This window comes from Salarias fasciatus, chromosome 3 (assembly GCF_902148845.1).
Source record: "Salarias fasciatus chromosome 3, fSalaFa1.1, whole genome shotgun sequence".
NCBI lineage: Eukaryota > Metazoa > Chordata > Actinopteri > Blenniiformes > Blenniidae > Salarias > Salarias fasciatus.
This window is the reverse complement of record NC_043747.1, coordinates 26714783-26735681: the sequence shown is the minus strand read 5'-3', so window position 1 is coordinate 26735681 and position 20899 is coordinate 26714783. Positions and strand designations below refer to the sequence as shown.

General features: G+C 43.0%; 1 protein-coding gene across 1 annotated transcript in view; it reads right to left on the bottom strand.

Annotated features, from left to right (window-relative positions):
* Positions 1 to 4552: 4552 nt before the first annotated feature.
* The window catches only part of LOC115380944 (NACHT, LRR and PYD domains-containing protein 14-like), a 148769-nt gene continuing 132422 nt past the window's right edge, over positions 4553 to 20899 (bottom strand). The window contains exons 11-15 of the mRNA XM_030082261.1: positions 20175 to 20357; positions 18648 to 18821; positions 7564 to 7746; positions 7093 to 7266; positions 4553 to 6788 (exon numbers count right to left, since the gene is read on the bottom strand). Of these exons, the coding sequence (XP_029938121.1) occupies positions 6779 to 6788; positions 7093 to 7266; positions 7564 to 7746; positions 18648 to 18821; positions 20175 to 20357 (724 nt within the window). The 3' untranslated portion in view covers positions 4553 to 6778. The remainder of the gene's footprint in view (positions 6789 to 7092; positions 7267 to 7563; positions 7747 to 18647; positions 18822 to 20174; positions 20358 to 20899) is intronic.

Below are 20899 nucleotides of genomic sequence, written 5' to 3'. Positions count from 1 at the left end.
AATACTTCCTTCAGATCTCCTTGTGTGTTTCCTAAAAGAAGCTTCACATTTTCTGAGCTGAGACGTTGATGAGATTTCTGACAGGAAGAAGATTCGAAACCTACAGGTGGTCGGCCGTCTTCTCAGAGACTTTCTACGTGGACAACAGGATGTGAGACGAGTGTGGAGAGACAGAAACAAACTGAGTTAATAGATAAAAACATGGAGCTGCAGCCATCAGTCTCCTCACCGATTCCTCAACTGACACTTTTCTAATAACTGGACTCATTTTCAAATCTCCTCAAACTGGATTTTCCTCTTCATGGATACATGAAACTGCAGCTTCTCACAGTGGACAGACTGATTTGGGTTTTTGGATCTTTTTTTCGTCTCCAAGTCACAGTACGTTTGTTAAATTACACACACACACACACACACACACACACACACACACACACACACACACACACACACACTTTTGAAGATATTAAAACTTCTCTAAAGTGACATTCTGTCTAACTGTGCTAACTGTGCAATTTGTTTCTTTTTGAAAGGTTTTTGCTTCAATTTTTTTTCTTGAGACACATCAAGTGAAGTAAAATTTTAATGTTTAATGTTTAATGTTTAATGTTAAAAATGTGAAGACAACTATCACTCTAGTTTGTGTTTTCAATTGTCAATACTCAGACACAAATGACCATATTTAGATGTTCTGAATTTTAGATTCTGTTTTTTTTGCTTTGCAATTCAAAAATGGGGAAAAAACAGAAGTCAAATCGTATCAGACATTTTCAAAGAGGAATCAGGAAATAAAAAACTCCAAACACTGTGTGAAACTTGTCTCAATATCAATATCTAATACTTGAATCCAGATGCAGACTCAGTGACAAGGGGGAAAGATTTCTTTGAAAAATCATTAGAATCAAAGTGAGCATCAGTTTCCACAGAAGAACAAATCAACCAGCTGGAGGGGTTGACACTGAGGTAGGAAGACGAGCTGGCAGCAGGAGCACGAGGGGAAGTGAGTTTCTCTCCACTGGGGAGGGAAGACACCGGTGAAGCACATCAGGGAGGAGTCAGCTGATCACACATGGGGGGAAGGCAGACAGGAGTTTCACAATTAAAACAGGAAGTGATCGCAATGAAAAAAATAAAGATCAAACAGGTAAAAAAAAAAACACAAACTAAATCTGGCTGGAGTGATTCCTGACAGCAATCAGCCAAGTCAATACATTTCAAAGTATTTATAAATACTGAGGAAAAGGCTTCCACTGGGGATTATATGTTTGAGAGATTCTCTCTCCTCACCTGAACCACGCCTGACTCTACAAAACATAACAACCAATCAGAGCCCTTGTTCTGGTTTCAGGCTGCACTGTTAGCTTTGTGAGTGTGTTAGCAGCGCATGTCGCTCCCACTGACTGTTTATAAAGACGGATGAAACTTACGTGACGTCACCCATAGCTTCAAAATCCTGTTATGACCATTTGAGCAGAACTTCCCCATACTGAGCATTTGAAACTGGATGAAAATGTGATTGGTCCAGCCTGTCACATGACTGCACCACATGAACAGAGGAGGCGCTGTGATAGGGCGATTCATGCAAAACTTGAACTCATAAAATAAAATCAACAGACAATTTATGTGAAAATCAGACTCTGGTCAAGCCGACACAGTTGTAGAAAGTGGTGATAGAGACCAGAACATGTTCTGAACCCGGGAGCTTCGTATGTTTATTTTCACTTTGAAAATCTGCATTTTTGAATGGTTCCAAAGAGACCCGGGCAGTTTTGTTTCACTTCTCTCCTTTCTTTCTTGCAATGTTTCATAACTTCGTGTCATTGATAATTGTTGCCCTTGCAGTCTATGAACTCTCTTGATCTTGATCCACCTGCTTGAGTGGAGCATTGCTGAGTTGATACAAGAACTGTATCAGTCTGTCCTATCTCTCTTTCTCTCTACTGCCTACCTCAACCAGAAAGCCACCACCTCGGAGCTTGGTTCTGCAAAGGTTTCTTCCTTTTAAAAGGGAGTTTTTTTTTCTTCCAGTCCCCTATGCTTGCTCATTGTGTTGGGTGTTCTCTGTAAAAGTGTCTACAAATGACTATGTTGTAATTGGCGCGTTAGGAAAATAACAACTGAAGGTCTATTCACACTTCCTAACAGTAGCTGATGATAATCCCCAGTTATACTGAATACACCCTCCATTTCACACCATGGAAGAAGACCCGCAGTGTTTTTTTTGTTATTATTATGCAAGTTGATCATGGTGAAACTTAGGTTTGATATCTCTCAGCTGGCCTGGGAACACTTCAGGATTCCCCTGGGTGAACTGGAGGGAAAAGAAGATCTGATATTCCCTGCTGAAACTGCTGCCCCCACTTTGGATAAAGGAAGACAATGAAGAGGTACATGGATGAAAAAGACACTATTTATTAGTGCTGTTATGCGATCAAAAAAAAATTAATTACAGGATTTGTAATTAATGTAATTAATCACATTTTAATCTCATGTCTGCTTTAGGTCCCCAAGTGAAGAATCTGAATTCCAGGACGTTACAGAATTGGAGTGCATGACTCATCAAAGGAAAACACTCAACTCAACAAGAGAAGATTTGAAATCCACATTTTTATTAATGATGAATGAAAGCTAAGTCAGGACGTCTTGTCCAAAATAAATTCGAAACCCAATCAGGAGACTCAAATAACGCTTTCAGTGTGTTTCATTAATGAAATTCAAAAGAAGAAAAAAATTTAAAGTACATCCCAGCAAACCATTTAGGCCTGGTGCACTATTCATGTGCAGTACAAGTATAGAATAGCAAACGAAATTCAAAATGAACATTAAAGCTAACTCAATACAGCAAATCAAAATGAATAAGATAAGATAAGATAAGACTTTATTGATCCCACGAGATACTACAAGTATAACATGACTCTAAATAAGACAACAATTCCATTCACACTGAATTGCCACTCAAGTGAGCTATAATCAATCTTAGATTAATTTTTTAATGCATTAATTTGTGGTGTAATTATTTAATCTAATTAATGCATTAAAGTGACAGCCCTACTATTTATACAAAGCAAGATTGGAAATTACTTGTGTGATTTTGCATTTCAGATATTTGGGGTTGAAATGTAGTTCAAGAAAACGTCCATGCTAAAAACCTGCATATCAGGCCTTCCAAATGGTCCCTGGGATGTGGTGTCCTGCATAACCAGGTGACCTCCAGTTGCAACACACACACACACACGCACACGCACACGCACACGCACACGCACACACAAATGGACATATATCGAAAGTAAACATGGTGCTGTCCATGATCCTGAAGTAACAACTTAATGCAGATTCTAAACTGAATATTGTTAAACACACACAACTAAACACAACCACAGATCTCACACAGGATGAACACGCGCATGTATCAACATAAATGGTGCTGGAGTGTCAACTTAAAGGGCAACTCCGGTTTTTTGACACCTGGACCTTATTTATAGGTGTGTGCATACTCATATACTCACTCAGACAAACATCGTGCAGCTCGGAGTCCTTCAGAAGTCATTTAGATCCAAACGATGTAGCCGCACTAGCGGGGGTGCCACAGCAATGGAGCGTTAGCGCGGGACATAATCTCTGCAAAGTCGCTCATTTCGGCTGTATTTCTTCATCCATCGCCAGTGTTATCATAAAGTCAGCTCGTCTACCGTCTTCAGGTGGGTCAGCTGAAGAGCTGACAGTTTTCGCTAACTTAGCCACAATTAGCTCGGATGGGAACGTTGCGGCGCTCCTCTCCCCAGCAGAAAGGCACTTTGAGTCGGCCTCAGCTGTCACGGTGCCCCGGCGTCTGACTTCCAGGGGCCGAGTTGGAAAACGGCCCTCAGCTGCTCCACGGAGGCTCCGGACACCGGCGAAGACGCACGGCTCGCGCGCGGCCGCTGGGCCGCTGGATGTCTCTCCTCGCCGGGAGGATGCGGATCTCCACTCCCCGGCGGATGCGCGCTCCGGGCCGGCCGCGGGACGCACGACGGCCCGCCGCGCCGAGGCCGGAGCTCTCTCCTCGCCGGGAGGAAGCGTATCTCTGCTCTCCGGCGGATGCACGCTCCACGCCGGCCGCGGGACACACGACGGCCCGCCGCGACGGCCCGCCGTGACGGCCCAGAGCTCTCTCCTCGCCAGGAGGAAGCGTATCTCTGCTCCCCGGCGGATGCGCGCTCCACGCTGGACGCGGGACGCGCAACGGCCCGCCGTGCCGCGGCCGGAGCTCTCTCCTCGCTGGGAGGAAGCGTATCTCCGCTTCCCGGCGGATGCGCGCTCCACGCCGGCCGCGGGACGCGCGACGGCCGGAGCTCTCTTCTCGCCGGGAGAATCCAGATCTCCGCCACCCGGCGGATGCGCGCTCCAACCCAGGCCACGGGACACCGCCGGAGGCCCCCCTTCCGACCGAAAGGCAACCCAGCGCCGATGGAGGAAAAATACAGCCGAAATGAGCGACTTTGCAGAGATTATGTCCAGCGCTAACGCTCCATTGCTGTGGCACCCCCGCTAGTGCGGCTACATCGTTTGGATCTAAATAACTTCTGAAGGACTCCGAGCTGCACGATGTTTGTCTGAGTGAGTATATGAGCATGCACACACCTATAAATAAGGTCCAGGTGTCAAAAAACCGGAGTTGCCCTTTAATAGAGTTACTCAAGACTGAGCACGGCTGATACCCTCGAAAAGCTTGCTATGCTATGTGGCTAAAAGTGCTAATATTGCTAATATGGCTAAATGTTCATGTAAAGGCTGAAGTTAAAAGTTTCTGCTATAATTATAATTTCAGATGCCCGTTCATGATGTTAAAAGCTTAATTTAGGTAAATATAGATAAAACTTTAATTCACGTGTTGTAAATAAGGAAAAGGTGAAGAGACAAAGAAAAGAGTTAGATACTCTGTCTAAATAACAATGGTTCAGGGTTCTCAGCTCTCACACATTGAGTTTGAGATACATGCGTTCCAGTCCATCCACAGGTGACACGGTACACCTTACACCAATAAATTTTAACTCATTCATTGTCAGAACTTAAATACATCAGTAAATGGTGCATGACTGTAAAAACCAGCAGTCACACAACAGTTTCAGTCAATCCAACTAGCAACATGACATCCAATCAGAAAGCAGCTCTGCATCAGGGTTGGAGAGCTTATCCCATCATTAAAAAGTACGTTTAACGAAGTTCCACACAGTGGTAACGTGTATCAAGGAGGACTGCAATTGAAGAACAACAACCCTATTGTGAGTGATCTGGTCACTGGACTGCCGAAATGACAAGATGCAGTGCATGTTAAATGTTAAAGCTGTAATACAAGGACAGTTGCTCCAAAAACATTTACTGAACCCATATATTGATTGAGCCTTGGTTAAACACATATCACTGCAAATGCATTCATGAAGAGAAGTTTGAGCCCTGTAACTTCAAGAAAAAGAATTTTTGAAATAAGGGAGAGAGTGATATGAGCGGAAACACAGAGGTGGATTGTTGATCAGGAATGTTAGCGTGCAATAGGACAAATTCATCCAACTACTTTAAAGTTTTGAATTTTCATCGAGCATTTTTTCCTAGGTCGTCTCACTATATTGACCTGCACTTGCTCTGTAATTTCATGTAATGGTCCATATCTGTCAGTTAGTCACTTTTAAAGATTGTATCTCATCATCTTTTTTATTGTAAATGTGATCAATAAATTGCTTCATCCTGACACTGGCTATGGATGTATTAAACTTTGGATTTTTGTTTGCATTTCTAAGATGTTTGTTTGTTTGTTTATTTTTGCTTTGAGCAGAATTTCGCTCAGTGCTCAGCAGTAAACAAAAATCATTACAAGCAATACAACACAATACAATAACAAAACACATTTATATTAGCTCGAAAAGGAGTGGGATGAAGTAAAAACTTATCTCCCACCCCTCCTTACTTATACTCTTTAACTAAAGATATTACAACCTTCATTATTACACAATTATGTTCACAGTACAATTAATAACAAACTTCCTTTTTTACATACAAAAATCATTCTCCTTAATATATTTTTCAAAAGTCATTTCTTTAAGTTGCTTTTTAAATAATTTCATATTTAGACATTCCTTGAGGTGTTGTCCCAGTTTGTTCCACAATTTTACCCCTTGAACTGAAGGACAAAGTCTTTTCCGTTTATTATTTGCCCATCTAACTTTAAAGTTATGTGTATGTCGTAAATTATACCGAACACCTGCTGTTTTAGGAAATAAAAGTTGGATGTTTTTTAGAAGATTGTCCTTACTTGCCCTAAATCCAATTTGTACAGTCAATAAATCAACAATATCTTGAAATTTTAATAATTTAGAGTTTGCAAAAAGTATGTTTGTATGTTCTCTGTAACCGACACCATGTATTATTCTTATTGCTTTCTTCTGTAAGATGACAAGAGGGTGTAATGCTGTTTTGTAGTTATTTCCCCATACTTCTGCACAGTAAGTAAAATATGGCAAAACTAATGAACATGTCAGGGAAGAGGCAAAAGACCGTATCATGGCTGGGTTTGAATCAGCAACAGACAAAGTGGAAAGAAAAAAAAAACTGGGGCTGGACTTTAAAACTTCAATCTGCCTCAAATAATTACAGGTAAAAATAACAGAGGAGGTAAAGTCCACACAATGATGATTCCGAGTCACATCCAGAGGAACCCTGGTTCGATGCTGGACTCTCACAGCTCTTCACACTGCAGATCTTCTGCTGGTTCCTCTGTCGCTCACTGCTGGATGAAGCTCTGCTCTCAGTTCCACCTGCAGAGAGATGAGAGGAGATGATCAGAGTCTCTGTGAAGCAGTGAGGACTTCAGTCCTGTTCAGAGCAGCAGTCAGCAGCTCAGAGCTCATGAAGGACCACCACTGTCACACCAACACAACAAGCCTGTGGCTCCTCTGATTGGCTGACTGTGTGTCCTCTGCTGTCCAATCCTGAAGCTGCTCAGCGTTCTCCTCTCACAGCCTCACTGAGAGTCAAACACTGGATCTTTGTTCTCACACTGACTGTGTTTAGTCCAAACCTGCTGAAAGCAGCATGGACTCACTCCAACCATCTACTGACCAGAGATTACGTAGCCTGCAGTCTGGACTCTGCTGAAGAGCAACCAGTTGCTTCACATCTGAAGCCTGCAGCTGGTTGAGACTCAGGTGCAGCTCCTTCAGGTGGGAGGGGTTGGACTTCAGAGCTGAGGCCAGAGAAGAACAGCTGATCTTTGACAAACTGCAGCCCCTCAACCTGAATAAAGAGAGAAAGCAGCAGAATCACTGAGGAGGAACCAATCAGATGTGTTGATGGAGAAATGAGCAGCTCCACATTACTGAGTCCTGATCAATGAGCTGCTCTGTTGTTGTGGATCTTCATCACACACATCATCCACATGTCAGCACAACATTCACACTCCTCCTCATGTCCACACACACCAGTCAGCTGCTGCTGAGCTCAGTCCACTCTCTCACTGCAGGATCAGAGTCTCAGATCACAGCTGCTGACAAACATTTCTCCTTCTACAACAGGAACAGACAGTCAACTGACCTCAGAGTCTGCAGATGACAGACTGGTTTCTCCAGAAAACCACACAGCTGCTCAACTCCTGAATCCTGCAGAGGGTTCCCACTCAGGTCCAGATGTTCCAGATGTTTTAGGAGGAAGAGGTTGGGCTCCAGAGCTGAGACCAGAAAAGAACAGCTGCTCTCTGACAAACTGCAGTCCTCCAACCTGAATAAAGAGAGAAAGAAGTGAGATTAGAGAGCAACGTTTGATGTTGAAGTCATTGAGAGCTGAAGAAGGTTCAGACTGGAAGAGTTTAGAAATGTAAAGTCCAAACAGCTGAAGCCAACAGGAGGAGAAGAGCTCTTTTCACACACATCTCAGATCTCCAGCTCACACAGCAGCTACACACCGAGCACTTCTTTTTCATGGACACACAAGCTGAGTTTAACAACAAACACCAGGAAACAAAGCAAAGTTTACTCTGACTGGACAACTCTTGATTCAAGCTATTTTATTATTGGATGAGACCAAATGGAATTAATTACACACACACACACGTTTTTTTATATACGGCGCTCTAAAAGCCTTTTTTTGTGATGAAATGTTTAATTTTAAAGGGCAAAGTGAGTCTGTTTGAGCAAAAATACAGCAGAATAAGGGATTGCTAACATTCCGTGTCACACAGGGCAATGATACTCCGTGAGCAAACAGTTGGAAGGGTAAGTAAATTAATATGACATATGTGTGGCAGGTCAAACAAACAAAACAACCCCCCAAAAAAAAGAAAAGAAAAAAAAAAGAAACCCTTACAACTCCCCAGCCCTTGGATTCCGAGCTCCATATCTCGCTTCCAAGTGTATCTGTGGCTCTGAGAGGAGAGTCAGGAGTGAGGAACAAGCCTCTACTGTCAATTCCTTTGCTCCGTGGACTCTAGCTGTTGGCAGCTCCGAGTAGACAATGTCCAGACATATTAAACGTATAAAGGACGATGTTTTAGCCAACGAATGGCGTGATGCGAGTCTCAACTATTGGTCCTCCGACATGTCAATCACGCTGGAGAAATGCTTGCGTAACGACGTCAAGCGCACTCATTGGAGCAGAAGAGCAGGTAGGGTGGTCGGCGCATGCACGTTTTTCAAAAAGCGAGTAACAGACGTTTGGCTTCCACTTTTTCGAGAAAATCGTCCACTATACCTTTAAGAACCATGATTGGATAGAAAGTGAATGTGGAGGGTGTCAGTCGGGCCAGAGGTGCTCTTTTCGTTTTAAATCTTAAAGCCAGCCCAGAGTCCATTGAGAACGGGCGACACGGGCGAATAAGGCAACAAATAAAAAGGAGGCACATGGAGCACCATGTTTAGAGCAAATGCTCAGAAAAGTAAGTAGTCCCTCTTTTCCAAGTGTACGAATGTTTTTCTCCCAATCAGGAAAATTGATAGGGTGGAAACTGATCAATGATCTATCATTGTGTGCAGAGGTGAAAGTAAGATAAGATTCTTGCAGGAACTGTGCAACTCAAAAAAAATTTTTAGTTTGTGCACAAAGCGTGCGAGCATCGTACAAAACAGATATTGATAAATCCTGCTCTTTTTTGACATTCTTGAAAGCATAATGTTTTTTTAGTTGCTTGATAATTATTCTGAATGTTTAAATACAATACATATTATAACAGCGGCAACGACCTATTCACAAGAACGGCAATGATCGACGAGGACTGCAGCACTTCAACTCATCTTAAGCTTTTGTTTTTCTAATTAATTAATACTGAGAGCATGTCGCTCGCATTGGTCAGTGCTGGCACAGAGGCCAAGTCAGTCTCACACCGACCCTTCTCACTGTTGGTCCAACATAACGTAAATGAAACTTAACATAAAAAGACCGGAAAAACGGCTTCAACACATAGAAAAACAATAACTTAACAAACTTTAACAAAACGAAGTACATTTTAACAAATTTTAACACAAAATACATCTTGAAACGGCCCGAACAAACCCCTCCCATGATGCCTTGCGGCACCAAACAGTATGGCGGCCCCCAGTGGCGCCTGCCGCTGCAACAATATATATATATATATATATATATATATATATATATATATATATATATATATATATATATATATATAATATATGTTGTTTTTAGTTAAATGTTTTTTTTTTTATTTTCTTTGCATTTTTGACCTGTCCTGGTTGTCTCTTGAGATGGGGACGGGGGAAGGGGTCCTTACATCACCTAGGCAACCAGCCATCCAATGAAAAGAAGCATTGAGTTTACCTCACTTCCACGTGTGCTTGTTTGCGGAAGGAGTGATGCTGCTCGCATGACAGAGAGACGGAGAATATTTTATGACGCGTGAACCCTCACAATTTATTACTTGTGGATTTATGTTTTGTTTATTTTGCAAAAATGACTTCACTGTTGTCTGCAAAAAACACACAACAGTGGACATTGGATTAATGTTAGGCTACAGCGAGAGACTGCCGCTACAAGCTGCAACCTGTCACGGTAAGCGAGGACTCCAGTGCTCGTCAGGCGCATTAACCTTGTTCAACACGTCACAGAAGATGTAGTCTGGAGATGAGTTTTATGTATTCATCAATTTTACACTTATTTCGGTAAAATTTGCTTGGAAAAAAAAAAGGGCTTGCTTTGTATGCATGAGTGAAAGTTGCTTTTCAGAGGCGTTCCGGGGCGTTCCAGTAGAAGAGGCCAGTATTTTTCTTACCGGCACGGCGTTCCGGTGCGTTCCGGCTTACTTTCACCTATGATTGTGTGGGACACATGAACATATAATGGGAGCCCCCCCCCCACCAAAAAAAAAAACCAGTTTGAGTTCATGCATTTAATTTCATTTTTCAGTCTATTTAATTTAATAACAGTTACACTATATGTTGTTTAAACTGTCTTGTTGATGATGTTTATTTTCAGAAGTTGATAACAGCTAAGGATAATTCAGGCACTGCAAACACGGGACTAATTACAGATAACGCAGAAAGCAGTAACACATTAAACAGACAGCAGCCTTCACAGCTATGTGTGCTGTGCGGCACAGAAGCGGGCAGCTACCTTGGGGTCCTGTGTAGTTGAGGACCAGCACGAATAGCATTGGGAGCTGTGTTAGCGAGCTGTCTGCGTGATGCTGTGTTTCTGTGCTTTGCAGGTGAGTATTGATGGGCCAGAACGAGTATAAAAGGGTGCAAAGGACATGAGAATGTGGCTGTGATGAAAGTATGTGTTTGTCACTGTCATAATGTGATAAGGCCGGCGAGAGTGCGCACCGCGGTGGCTGCGAGTAGGCGAAGTGCGTCTGTGATTGGTAATGTCCGAGCTGTGTGGATGAACGAGTTACCATGCTTCACTGTCTAGCAACCGAGTAGGCGAAGTGCTTTTGTTCTTGGTAGTATGCGAGTGGTGTGGAAGAGCGAGTGCCTGTGGTGTCATGTTTCACTGCGTAGCGAAGTTGGTTTCAGAAACGTTATATTGTCAGAAGTGTGTGGGGATGAGAGCACTTAACAAAAGGGAAATACTGTGTTGTTTGAAGGATGTAAGGATGTAAAACAGTTCAGGAAACAAAATATGTTTAGAAAGAACAGAAAAAGGTTGGAATTGTAGATCTTGATTTATTATTTTCTTTATTTTTCTATTTAGTTTATTCTTTGTTTAATGCACATGCAGGCTTTTGTTTGCTTTCACTTAGCATTAGTATTTGATCTGTGTAGTTGAGGACCAGCACGAATAGCATTGGAAGCTGTGTTAGTGAGCTGTCTGCGTGATGCTGTGTTTCTGTGCTTTGCAGAATAAAAATGGATCCTCATGCCACCACACACTGAAGACTTCTTGTTGCCTTTGTCCAAGTGTGTAACAGTTGTTAAATCAAAGAGAGTCAGTGTCCCAGAGGAGCAACCAGCTATTTCATCTACTCTCCCCCATGTTAACAGCAGGTGTGAAATCAGATGACCAAATTTCAGAAGGCATTAGCTGGCTGAAGTGTTATAGGATGTTTGTGAAAGAATATGGAGCTAACGTGTGCTTCTTCAGAGCTCGCCATGACACCTGATTGTCAGGGCAGCAGTGAACAGGTTACATTTAAGGTCTCATGGTCCAAGATGGCGGCGTGCATCAACGCAGCGGCACAGAGCTCCTCTTGTCGTCAGTGTGTTTTTTTGTTTTTGTTCTTGTGTTTGTTTTTTTCTCTCCCTGACCTGCCAGGCGTTTATCACCTACAGCCGATAGGACCTCCTCCACATCGGATTACAGAGCAAACCGTGCGTAATCAAGGACTTCAACAAACATGCACAACATACCGCCAGTTATAGCCCAAACACCGGACTCCCCGTGGATACTCATTCCCGTGGGCAGGTGAAGGAAGTGGCGCAAGGAGAGAAAACAAAAGCGAGGCTGCTGGGCCGGTGCCCTCGCACAACTCCAGAGAAGGCCACACAAGCCACCACTGCCCAGCGTTTTTCTCACAAATGCCAGATCCCTCGCAAACAAGGTGGATGAGCTGAAGCTGCAGCTGGAAGCAAACAGACTCGTACTGGACTGCTGCATTCTGCTGATCATGGAGACCTGGCTCCACTCATCCATTTCAGACATGGCTATCGAGCTAGCAGGCCGCACAGCATTCAGACAGGAGCCAGGACTCCGACAACAGCAAGGGAGGGGCCATCTACATCTTTGTAAACAACAGCTAGTGCACGAACGCAATTGTCACCGACAGGCACTGCTCTGCAGACCTGAAGTTTATTACAGTTAGATGTAGGCCCATATACCTCCCGAGCAAGTTTGCTGTTGTCATGGTGACCACCATGTACATTCCACCCAATTCTAATGCTAGCATGGTTCTCAGCCACTTGGACATTGCTCTCAGCCAGCAACAGAACAACCACCCAGAAGCAGTGCACATGATTGCGGGGGATTTTAACCATGCTGACTTGAACGCAGTGCTCCCTAAATTCCACCAGCACGTCAAATGTGCCACCAGAGGAGCTGATGCTGGATAAAGCCTACTCTAATATCAAGCATGGTTATAGGGCCACAAAGGTGCCCCCAGCTGGGGTCTTCTGACCACATGTCGCTGCTCCTGATTCCGGCATACAAACCAGTCAAGAAGCGAGCAACCCCCATAACTCGGACTGTGAAATCTTGGCCCGACGGTGCCTCCGAACAGTTCTTGGTGTCCTTCTACCGCTGCCTGGTGGAGTCGGTGCTCAGACATGGCATCTGCCTGTGGTTCTCCAGCTGCACCGTGGCGGAGAGGAAGCAGCTCCAGGGGCTCATCAACACTGGCTATATATATATATATATATATATATATATATATATATATATATATATATATATATATATATATATATATGTATGTATGTATATATATATATATATATGTATGTATATATATATATATATATATATATATATATATATATATATATATATATACACAGTATATGTTACAAGCCACATAAACTTTTTTATTTTATTCTGTTTTTTGCACTGTCTTGTCTTGCACTATTTTTGTCTGTTTGCAGTGCCCACGAGAGCTGCTGTTCTTAATTCCATTGTACTCTCTTTTGAACAATGACAAAGGAATTCTGATTCTGATTCTTGAACTCAAGTGAGAAAAGGTGTGAAAGTCTAAGTGTGAAAGCCCAGTCAGAGAGTTTAAAATTTGGAAGCGACAGGCCGTTAGCTGGCATTTCTCGCTCCATTGTAGTGAGCAAGACTGTTTGCCACACCAAAGGAATTTAGTGTCTGTTGACTGCAATTTGGTCCAATACAGTCGGGGAGGTGGGAGGAGAAGGATCGAGCTGACAAAGTTTGCTCTGGGTGGAATATTTATTTTCATGATAGAAATCTAGCCACCGAGTGATTTTGGCAGATTAGACCACCTCTCCCGGTCTGCCATTACTTTATTGAGTGTATTACATCATCAGCGTACAGAGAGATGCGATGATGAGTGTTTCTGATGGAAATCGGCGTGAATGTGAGAGAGCTGCCGATGGCCTATGCCAGAGGCACTCGAGAGAGAGCAAATAATAAAGGGCTGAGAGGATGGCCCTGTCCCGACCATTTCAATTCTGGAAAATTAGGGGAGTATGTTTTTGCCTGTGAGCGCTCCAGCAGATGTGTTTTTCTACGATATATTAATCAAATTAATGACTGGTGTACTAAATCCCATAGTCTCAAGAACTGACAATAAAAAAGTCCATTCCAAGTGGACGAAGGCCTTCATTGCATCTAGCAGCAGAAGTTGAACTCTGAACATCATCTTGATCATATAACAGTCTTCATGCATTGTCGGAGGCCAATCTGGATTTTATGAAACTTCTCCTTTCAGCATGAACCAATTCCGTCATGTAATCTTGAAGTGGCCAGGTCAGCACTATTGCATAGATAATTAAATCTGCATGTAGGAGCGACATAGGCCAAATTGCTGTAAGCACTCAATTGGGCTCTTTCCTTTTTTTTCAGAAGCAGTGAGATAACAGCTAAATTGACATCTCGGGAGAAAGATCCCATTGTGATTGAGTACTGAATCATATCTAACAACAGCGGGCTCATCAAAGGCCAAAAAGTGAGATAAAATTCAGGTGCAATTCTGTCCGAACCAGGAGATTTACCTTTATGCATGTCCTTAACAGCTCACACTCCTCTAATGTGACCGGAGCATGTAAAGTTACTGAATCATCCTAAGGTGAGGTGCTTTCATGTTTTTCATAAATTAACCACTGATTCATTTTTGAAAATGTGATTATCAAAATTGATTTCTGATTTATACAGCTCTTGATAACTGGAGGCAAAGGATTTGATTTTTTTAGAATCACATTTTGAAGTGCCATCCTTGTCTTTGATGTAAAAAATGTCAGCACAGTGCTCCGGTACCCCGAGTTTCATTGTGTCTTCATTGTTCTTCATTTATTTATTTATTTATTTATTTATTTATTCATTCATTTATTTGATTGGGACAGTGCATGTTGATGAACATACATAAAAAACATGAATGCAAACATGCCAGATTATAGCCGAGGGCTAATTTCCATCTGTTGTTCCAACAGTGTTTTCATTGTGAACACTGAGCCTTTTTTGATATCTAATTCAGCCTCTTCCATGCAGAACTCCAAATCCTTCCACAATATCAGATCATGGTGATCCAAGATGGCTGCCTTCACTGCCTTTAATCTATCTGCTTTGTAGTTTGCTCTGATTTCACATTGGTGTTAGTATTTTTAACCAGTTTGAACTCAAACAGTTGTCCAATTAAGGTTTACTTTTACATCTGTCTGATTTTATGGCCTTCAATATCAAAGAAAATTCCTCCTGCTCCATCCTGAAAATCTGCTAACTTCAGGATAAAGAGTTGAATTGATGTGAAGACCAAACGGAAGCATACAGCAGAGCGAGAACATGTCAACAGCCAAGGTAACTGACATAAAACAACAAGTTAAGAGTTTGTAGTTGCTGAGAGTTTGGAGCTCCAGCTGGGAGATCAGTGACAGCTTGATCCAGGAGAAATCAGCCTGCTTTGAAAGCTGAAGGTCAACATGGAGCGTGTCAGAGGTTCACAGTCAATGATCCACTGCAGCTCCTTTCTTCTTCTAGCAAGCTTTGAAATGTGGAGCTGCACACGGCTCTGCCACAGTCACAGGACTAAAGACCAGAGAAGAAGCTCCGTTTCTCCTGGAGATCCTCAGTGTGGATCACTCTCAGATCAGCCTGATGTCTGACCTTTAGTGTCAACACTACTTTACTGAAACACATAAACATGGAGTCTGACCTCAGATTCTGCAGACGACAGAGTGGACGCTGCAGAAAACCACACAGCTGCTCAACTCCTGAATCCTTCAGAGGGTTGAAACTCAGGTCCAGATGATTCAGATGTTTCAGTAGGAAGGGGTTGGACTTCAGAGCTGAGACCACAAAATAACAGTTGATCTCTGACAAACTGCATCTCTCCAACCTGAATAAAGAGAGAAAGAAGTGCAATTAGAGGAAAATTTTGATGTTGAAGTCAATGAGAGCTGAAGAATGTTCAGACTGGAAGAGTTTAGAAATGTAAAGTCCAGTCAGTTGAAGTCAACAGGAGGAGAAACAAAAAAATCAATTCATCACACACACACACACACACACACACACACACACACACACACACACACAGACGGTGGAGGATATTAGTTCGCTACTGACCAAGGATAAAGAGGATCCTGCAGCTGAATTCAGGGTATCATCTGAATCCCTAAAACTTGTTCACATTAATGCTACAATTGGTGATCTTGGTACTTGTATCATAGCACTGGATTAGAAGGGAACTACAATTGATCATTGCGTTGTGGAGCTTGAGGACAAACACATTGCCCTGCAGTAAGAGAATGACCGGCTCAAAGTAAGAAAGTAAGAAAGAAAGTAGCAGACCTGGAAGGAAGAAGTAGGAGCCACAACGATCAAATTGTTAGCTCACCTAAAAATCTCAGAGGCCCCCACCCAACTATTTCCTTCTCTGAGCTACTGTTTGAAGTGTTCAGTCGAAGCATGCTGTCCTCACCTCCTAAAATTGAGCAAGACCAACAGACCCTCGCTTCCAAGCCTGCTGTAGTGGGCGAAACCTCACCCTGTTCTCCTCTGTCTGCACCAATTCCAAACTAAGGACCTGATTATCTGTGAAGCACCTGTTCTTAAGAAAAGGTCATCTGACATGCATCTATGAGGACGACAGTCTGGACGTGATGAAGCTGTGCAGCGAATGCCGGGATTCGATAGCAGAACTGTACAAGTGAAGATTCCACCCGGCACGACTCTTTCCAGCCAAGCTGTGCGTCACCTTATCTAGTGGGGAATAAGTGCCTTTTGTCTGCCTCCAAGGTGAAAAAGTTTGCAGAACAATTTGACATGCCCCCCTAATCCAAATTGCACTCGCTGTTCAACGTGTTCTTCCTCTTTCAGAGATTCAGCGTTGTTTTCATTTGTTTTTTTGTTAAATATACTAATGACTACTGTGACTTATGGATCTGTTTGAATGGATTACAGGAGGTTGGGACACACACCAGACATATTCATAGGCACCAGCAGGTGCACTAAGATTTTGAAATTTGAATAATAACGAGGTAAAAATCACCCGTTTTGTTGGGTGGGGAAGACCTTTCATTCATTCTTTAATGGCAAGGCACAAGGTGTAGTGAGTCTTGTGCACAAAAAAGTTCCATTCTCAGCTACTAATATGATTTCTGATACCAATGGATACTACATTATTGATTTAGGCAAAACTGGCTTTCAACAAGGTAGCTCTCGTAAATGTATATGAACCAAACTGGGATTATGAAGACTTTTTAAAACATATGTATATACTGTATATTTTTTTTCGCTGCCGAATTTGAATGATAGCCCGTTTATACTTGGTGGTGATTTTAACTGTTGTCTCAACACATGACTTAATCATCCCCCGATCAAACCACACCCCTGTCTAATTCTGCTAAAACCATACAACTATTTATGCAACAACACAGAGTTGCTGATGTTTTGTGTTATTTTAATCCCGGTGAAAGGATTTTTTTTCTTCTTTTCCTCTGTGCATGGCACATTTTCAGAGACGGACTAGTTTGTAGTTGACAGCAAACTGCACCTATGCTCCTATGGTGACATCAGATCACGCACCCACTACTTTGGACATCTTATTCCTGGGAAGCTCCTCATCTAGGTCTCCATGGCAATTTAAATCAGTGTTACTTGATGATGCTGACTTTGTCAAACTCATTAATGGATGTATTGATCTTGATATATCTACCAACATGGCCGCACGGTGGCGCGGTGGTTAGCGCTCTTGCCTCACAGCAAGAAGGTCCTGGGTTCAAATACCGGCCGGGGCTCGGGGCCTTTCTGTGTGGAGTTTGCATGTTCTCCCCGTGTGTGCGTGGGTTCCCTCCGGGTACTCCGGCTTCCTCCCACAGTCCAAAAACATGCATGGTAGGTTAATTGATCACCCTAAATTGCCCCTAGGTATGAATGTGTGAGTGAATGGTTGTTTGTCTATATATGTCAGCCCTGCGACAGACTGGCGAACTGTCCAGGGCGTACCCCGCCTTCGCCCACAGCAGCTGGGATCGGCTCCAGCCACCCGCGACCCCGAAAGGGATGAAGCGGCGGAAAATGAATGAATGAATATCTACCAATGTGACACCTGATGTCACCTGCAGCCATAATTTGGGAGGCCTGTAAAAATCTTATTATGGAGTGAGAAAATATCTTACACAGCCTACAAAAGTAAGACTGCCTCTCAAAAGAGCCAGGCAACGACGTATCTGAACTGCAAATTAAGTGTGCCGAATCCTCCTCTGCTGATCTGACCAAAGAGGTCCTTCGAAAAAAAAGTCTGAATTTGAGATTACGGCCACTGATGTGGCTGTTCAATCAATAACTAAGACCAGATATAGCTATTACGAGTTTGGTGATAAGCCAAGCAAAGTTCTCGCCTACCAGATTCGTCAATCAACCTCAGCTCAATATGTCACTGAAATTTTTATATCAAATGCACTTTCCATTTACCCTCAAAGTATGAATGATCACTTTATGGACTTCTATTCCTCACTGTATGAAACTAAAGGCCCTGTGGAGGCAGTGCCATCGAGCCTCCACAGGCCCTCACCAGTCCTACCTTGGTTACATATATTTGCTGTGGATTTTCCATTTGCTTATATTCCTAACCCTATATTAACACTGGAATTGCAGTGTTCCCAACCGCCACTACCTCCTGTGCCCGGTCTGCCACAAGAGCCAGGACTGCCTCTCTATGCATCTGGAGCGGACCTGCATGAAGCAGACCAGCAAGGACCAAAGGGCTAAAGTGGTGGAAAAGGCCAAAGAAGAGGCGAGTGTGCTCCTGAGGTCTGGGCGCGGTTATAGCTACCAGCTCTTCCAGGACATTCTGGGCTCCAAACACCCCCTCAACAGGTATGTGTGAAAAACAATTAGACTAATCAATGTTTTCTTCTATCAGTGAATGAACAGTGCTAACTGTTTCTTGTTTTTACCTGATGAAAGCTGTTATGAAAATTTCTTCAAAGGTTTTACAATTCCCATAACTGAACTGAACATTGCAGCCAAATTAGATAAGCCAGTCAAACATGGAGTCTGACCTCAGAGTCCGCAGACTACAAAGTGGATTCTCCAGAAAACCACACAGCTGCTCAACTCCTGGATCCTGAAGAGGGTTCCCACTCAGGTCCAAATGTTTCAGGAGGGAGGGGTTGGACTTCAGAGCTGAGGCCACAGAAGTACAGCTGAGTTTTGACAAACTGCAGAAATCCAACCTGAATAAAAAGAGGAAGAATTGAGATTAGAGGTCAACATATGATGTTAAAGTCACTGAGAGCTGAAGAAAGTTCAGACAGGAAGAGTTTACCCCGAGCTCACACAGGGTCCGGTACTGGGTCCCGCAAGTAATCATTAGTCATCAAAATCAATGTTGTTGGCTCACACTAGCCATTGTACAGTTGCGGTGCAGCTCCAGTGCCATTGTGGAGGCTCGATGGCACTGCGGAAGAATCCGCAAGGATCCTATTTTTCCACACTCTGCAGCCCTACCGGATCAAGCTAAACAGAATATCGGGTGCCGGAAGTAAAGTAGATAAAATGTGTTTCAAAATACAAAGTATTTCAAAAGAAAATCTGTGTGATTTTTTTTTTTTTTGGCCTCAACATTCCGTTATCTTTTTTTTTTTTTTTTGCTCACTATCAGAATACAGAACAAAAAACAAGATCGAATAATCATACACATTAGAGGAATGAAAATTTTTGTACTTACTGATTGTAGGAAAACCAAACACCACAATTGCACTAAAAAACCCGAAAAAGCCATCAAAAGGGCAAATTTGGCTGTCAATTATTTTTAGTTACTGTTTAGTGGAATGCTACTCGCGTGAACTCCTGACTGAAACGTGAAGTGATCCACTGCTCTCTCGAGCGCAGTTTCCACACGCGGAGCATTGAGCTATTTTATATCTATGACTTGGAGCCTCGGCTAGGCTCGGTCCAAAACGAGGAAGTGTGAGTGACAATCTTAAAGAAGTTCCACACCGGAGCCACACCGGACCCTGTTTGAACCTGTGGTCAGAAACGTATTGTCCAAACAGCTGAAGCCAACAGGAGGAGAGCTCCTTTGAGACATATCACAGATCTCCAGCTCACACAGCAGCTACACGCCGAGGACTTCTCTTTTTAATGGACACACATGAGCTGAGTTTAACAACAAACACCAGGAAACAACACAAAGTTTACTCTGACTGGACGACTCTTGATTCAACCTATTTTATTAGTTGATGAGACCTAAAGGAAACAAGGAAGGTTTAGTATCTGCCAGAAATCCTCACGCTTCATCCTGAATCTGTGCTTGGTTCATTCTCAATCTCTGCTCGCTTCAGCCTGCCTTTCTGCCAGAGTTAGTGAGAATCTCTGCCAGCCTGAACCTGGATTTCTGTTTCCTTTCGCCTGATTCTCTGCAACCTTTAGCCGGAACCTCTGCCAGGTTCAGGCTGACTCTCTGCTAGCTGAATCCGGAAACTCTGTTGGCCTCAGCCTGAATCTCTGTCGGATTTTTCCTGAACCTCTGCCAACTTGCTGACAAACATTCCTCCTTCTACAACAGGAACAGACAGTCAACTGACCTCAGAGTCTGCAGACCACAAAGTGAACTCTGCAGAAAACAACACAGCTGCTCAACTCCTGAATCCAGATTAGGGTTGTAACTTAGGTCCAGATCTTTCAGATGCATCAGGTGGGAGGGGTTGGACTTCAGAGCTGAGGCCACAGATGAACAGCTGATCTCTGACAAACTGCAGTCTTTTAACCTGAATAAAGAGAGAAAGTAGTGAGATTAGAGGACAAAGTTTGATGTTGAAGTCATTGAGAGCTGAAGAAGGTTCAGACTGGAAGAGTTTAGAAATGTAAAGTCCAAACAGCTGAAGCCAACAGGAGGAGAAGAGCTCTTTTCAGACACGTCTCAGATTACCAGCTAACACAGCTAAACACAGCTAAAATGGGAAGGGTTCTTTCTGCTATTAGACAATGTACCTACTTCATAACAGGCTCCTCAGTCAAATATGTCACCCAGTCTTTAGTATTATCTCATCTGGATTACTGCTCAGGCTTATGGTCGGGTACCACAAAAAAAGATATTCACAAACTACAGGTACTGCAAAACAAAGCTGCACGAATGGTTCTTCGCCGTCCATTTCAGACACACATAGAATATATGCATCAGAGTCTCTCATGGCTACATGTGGAGAAGAGGTTACAGAAGAATCTTGTAATTTCTCTCCAGAACATACGCACAAAAAAGAAACCAAGGCCTCTGTATGAGAAAATTACTTATGTACATGAACGCAATATC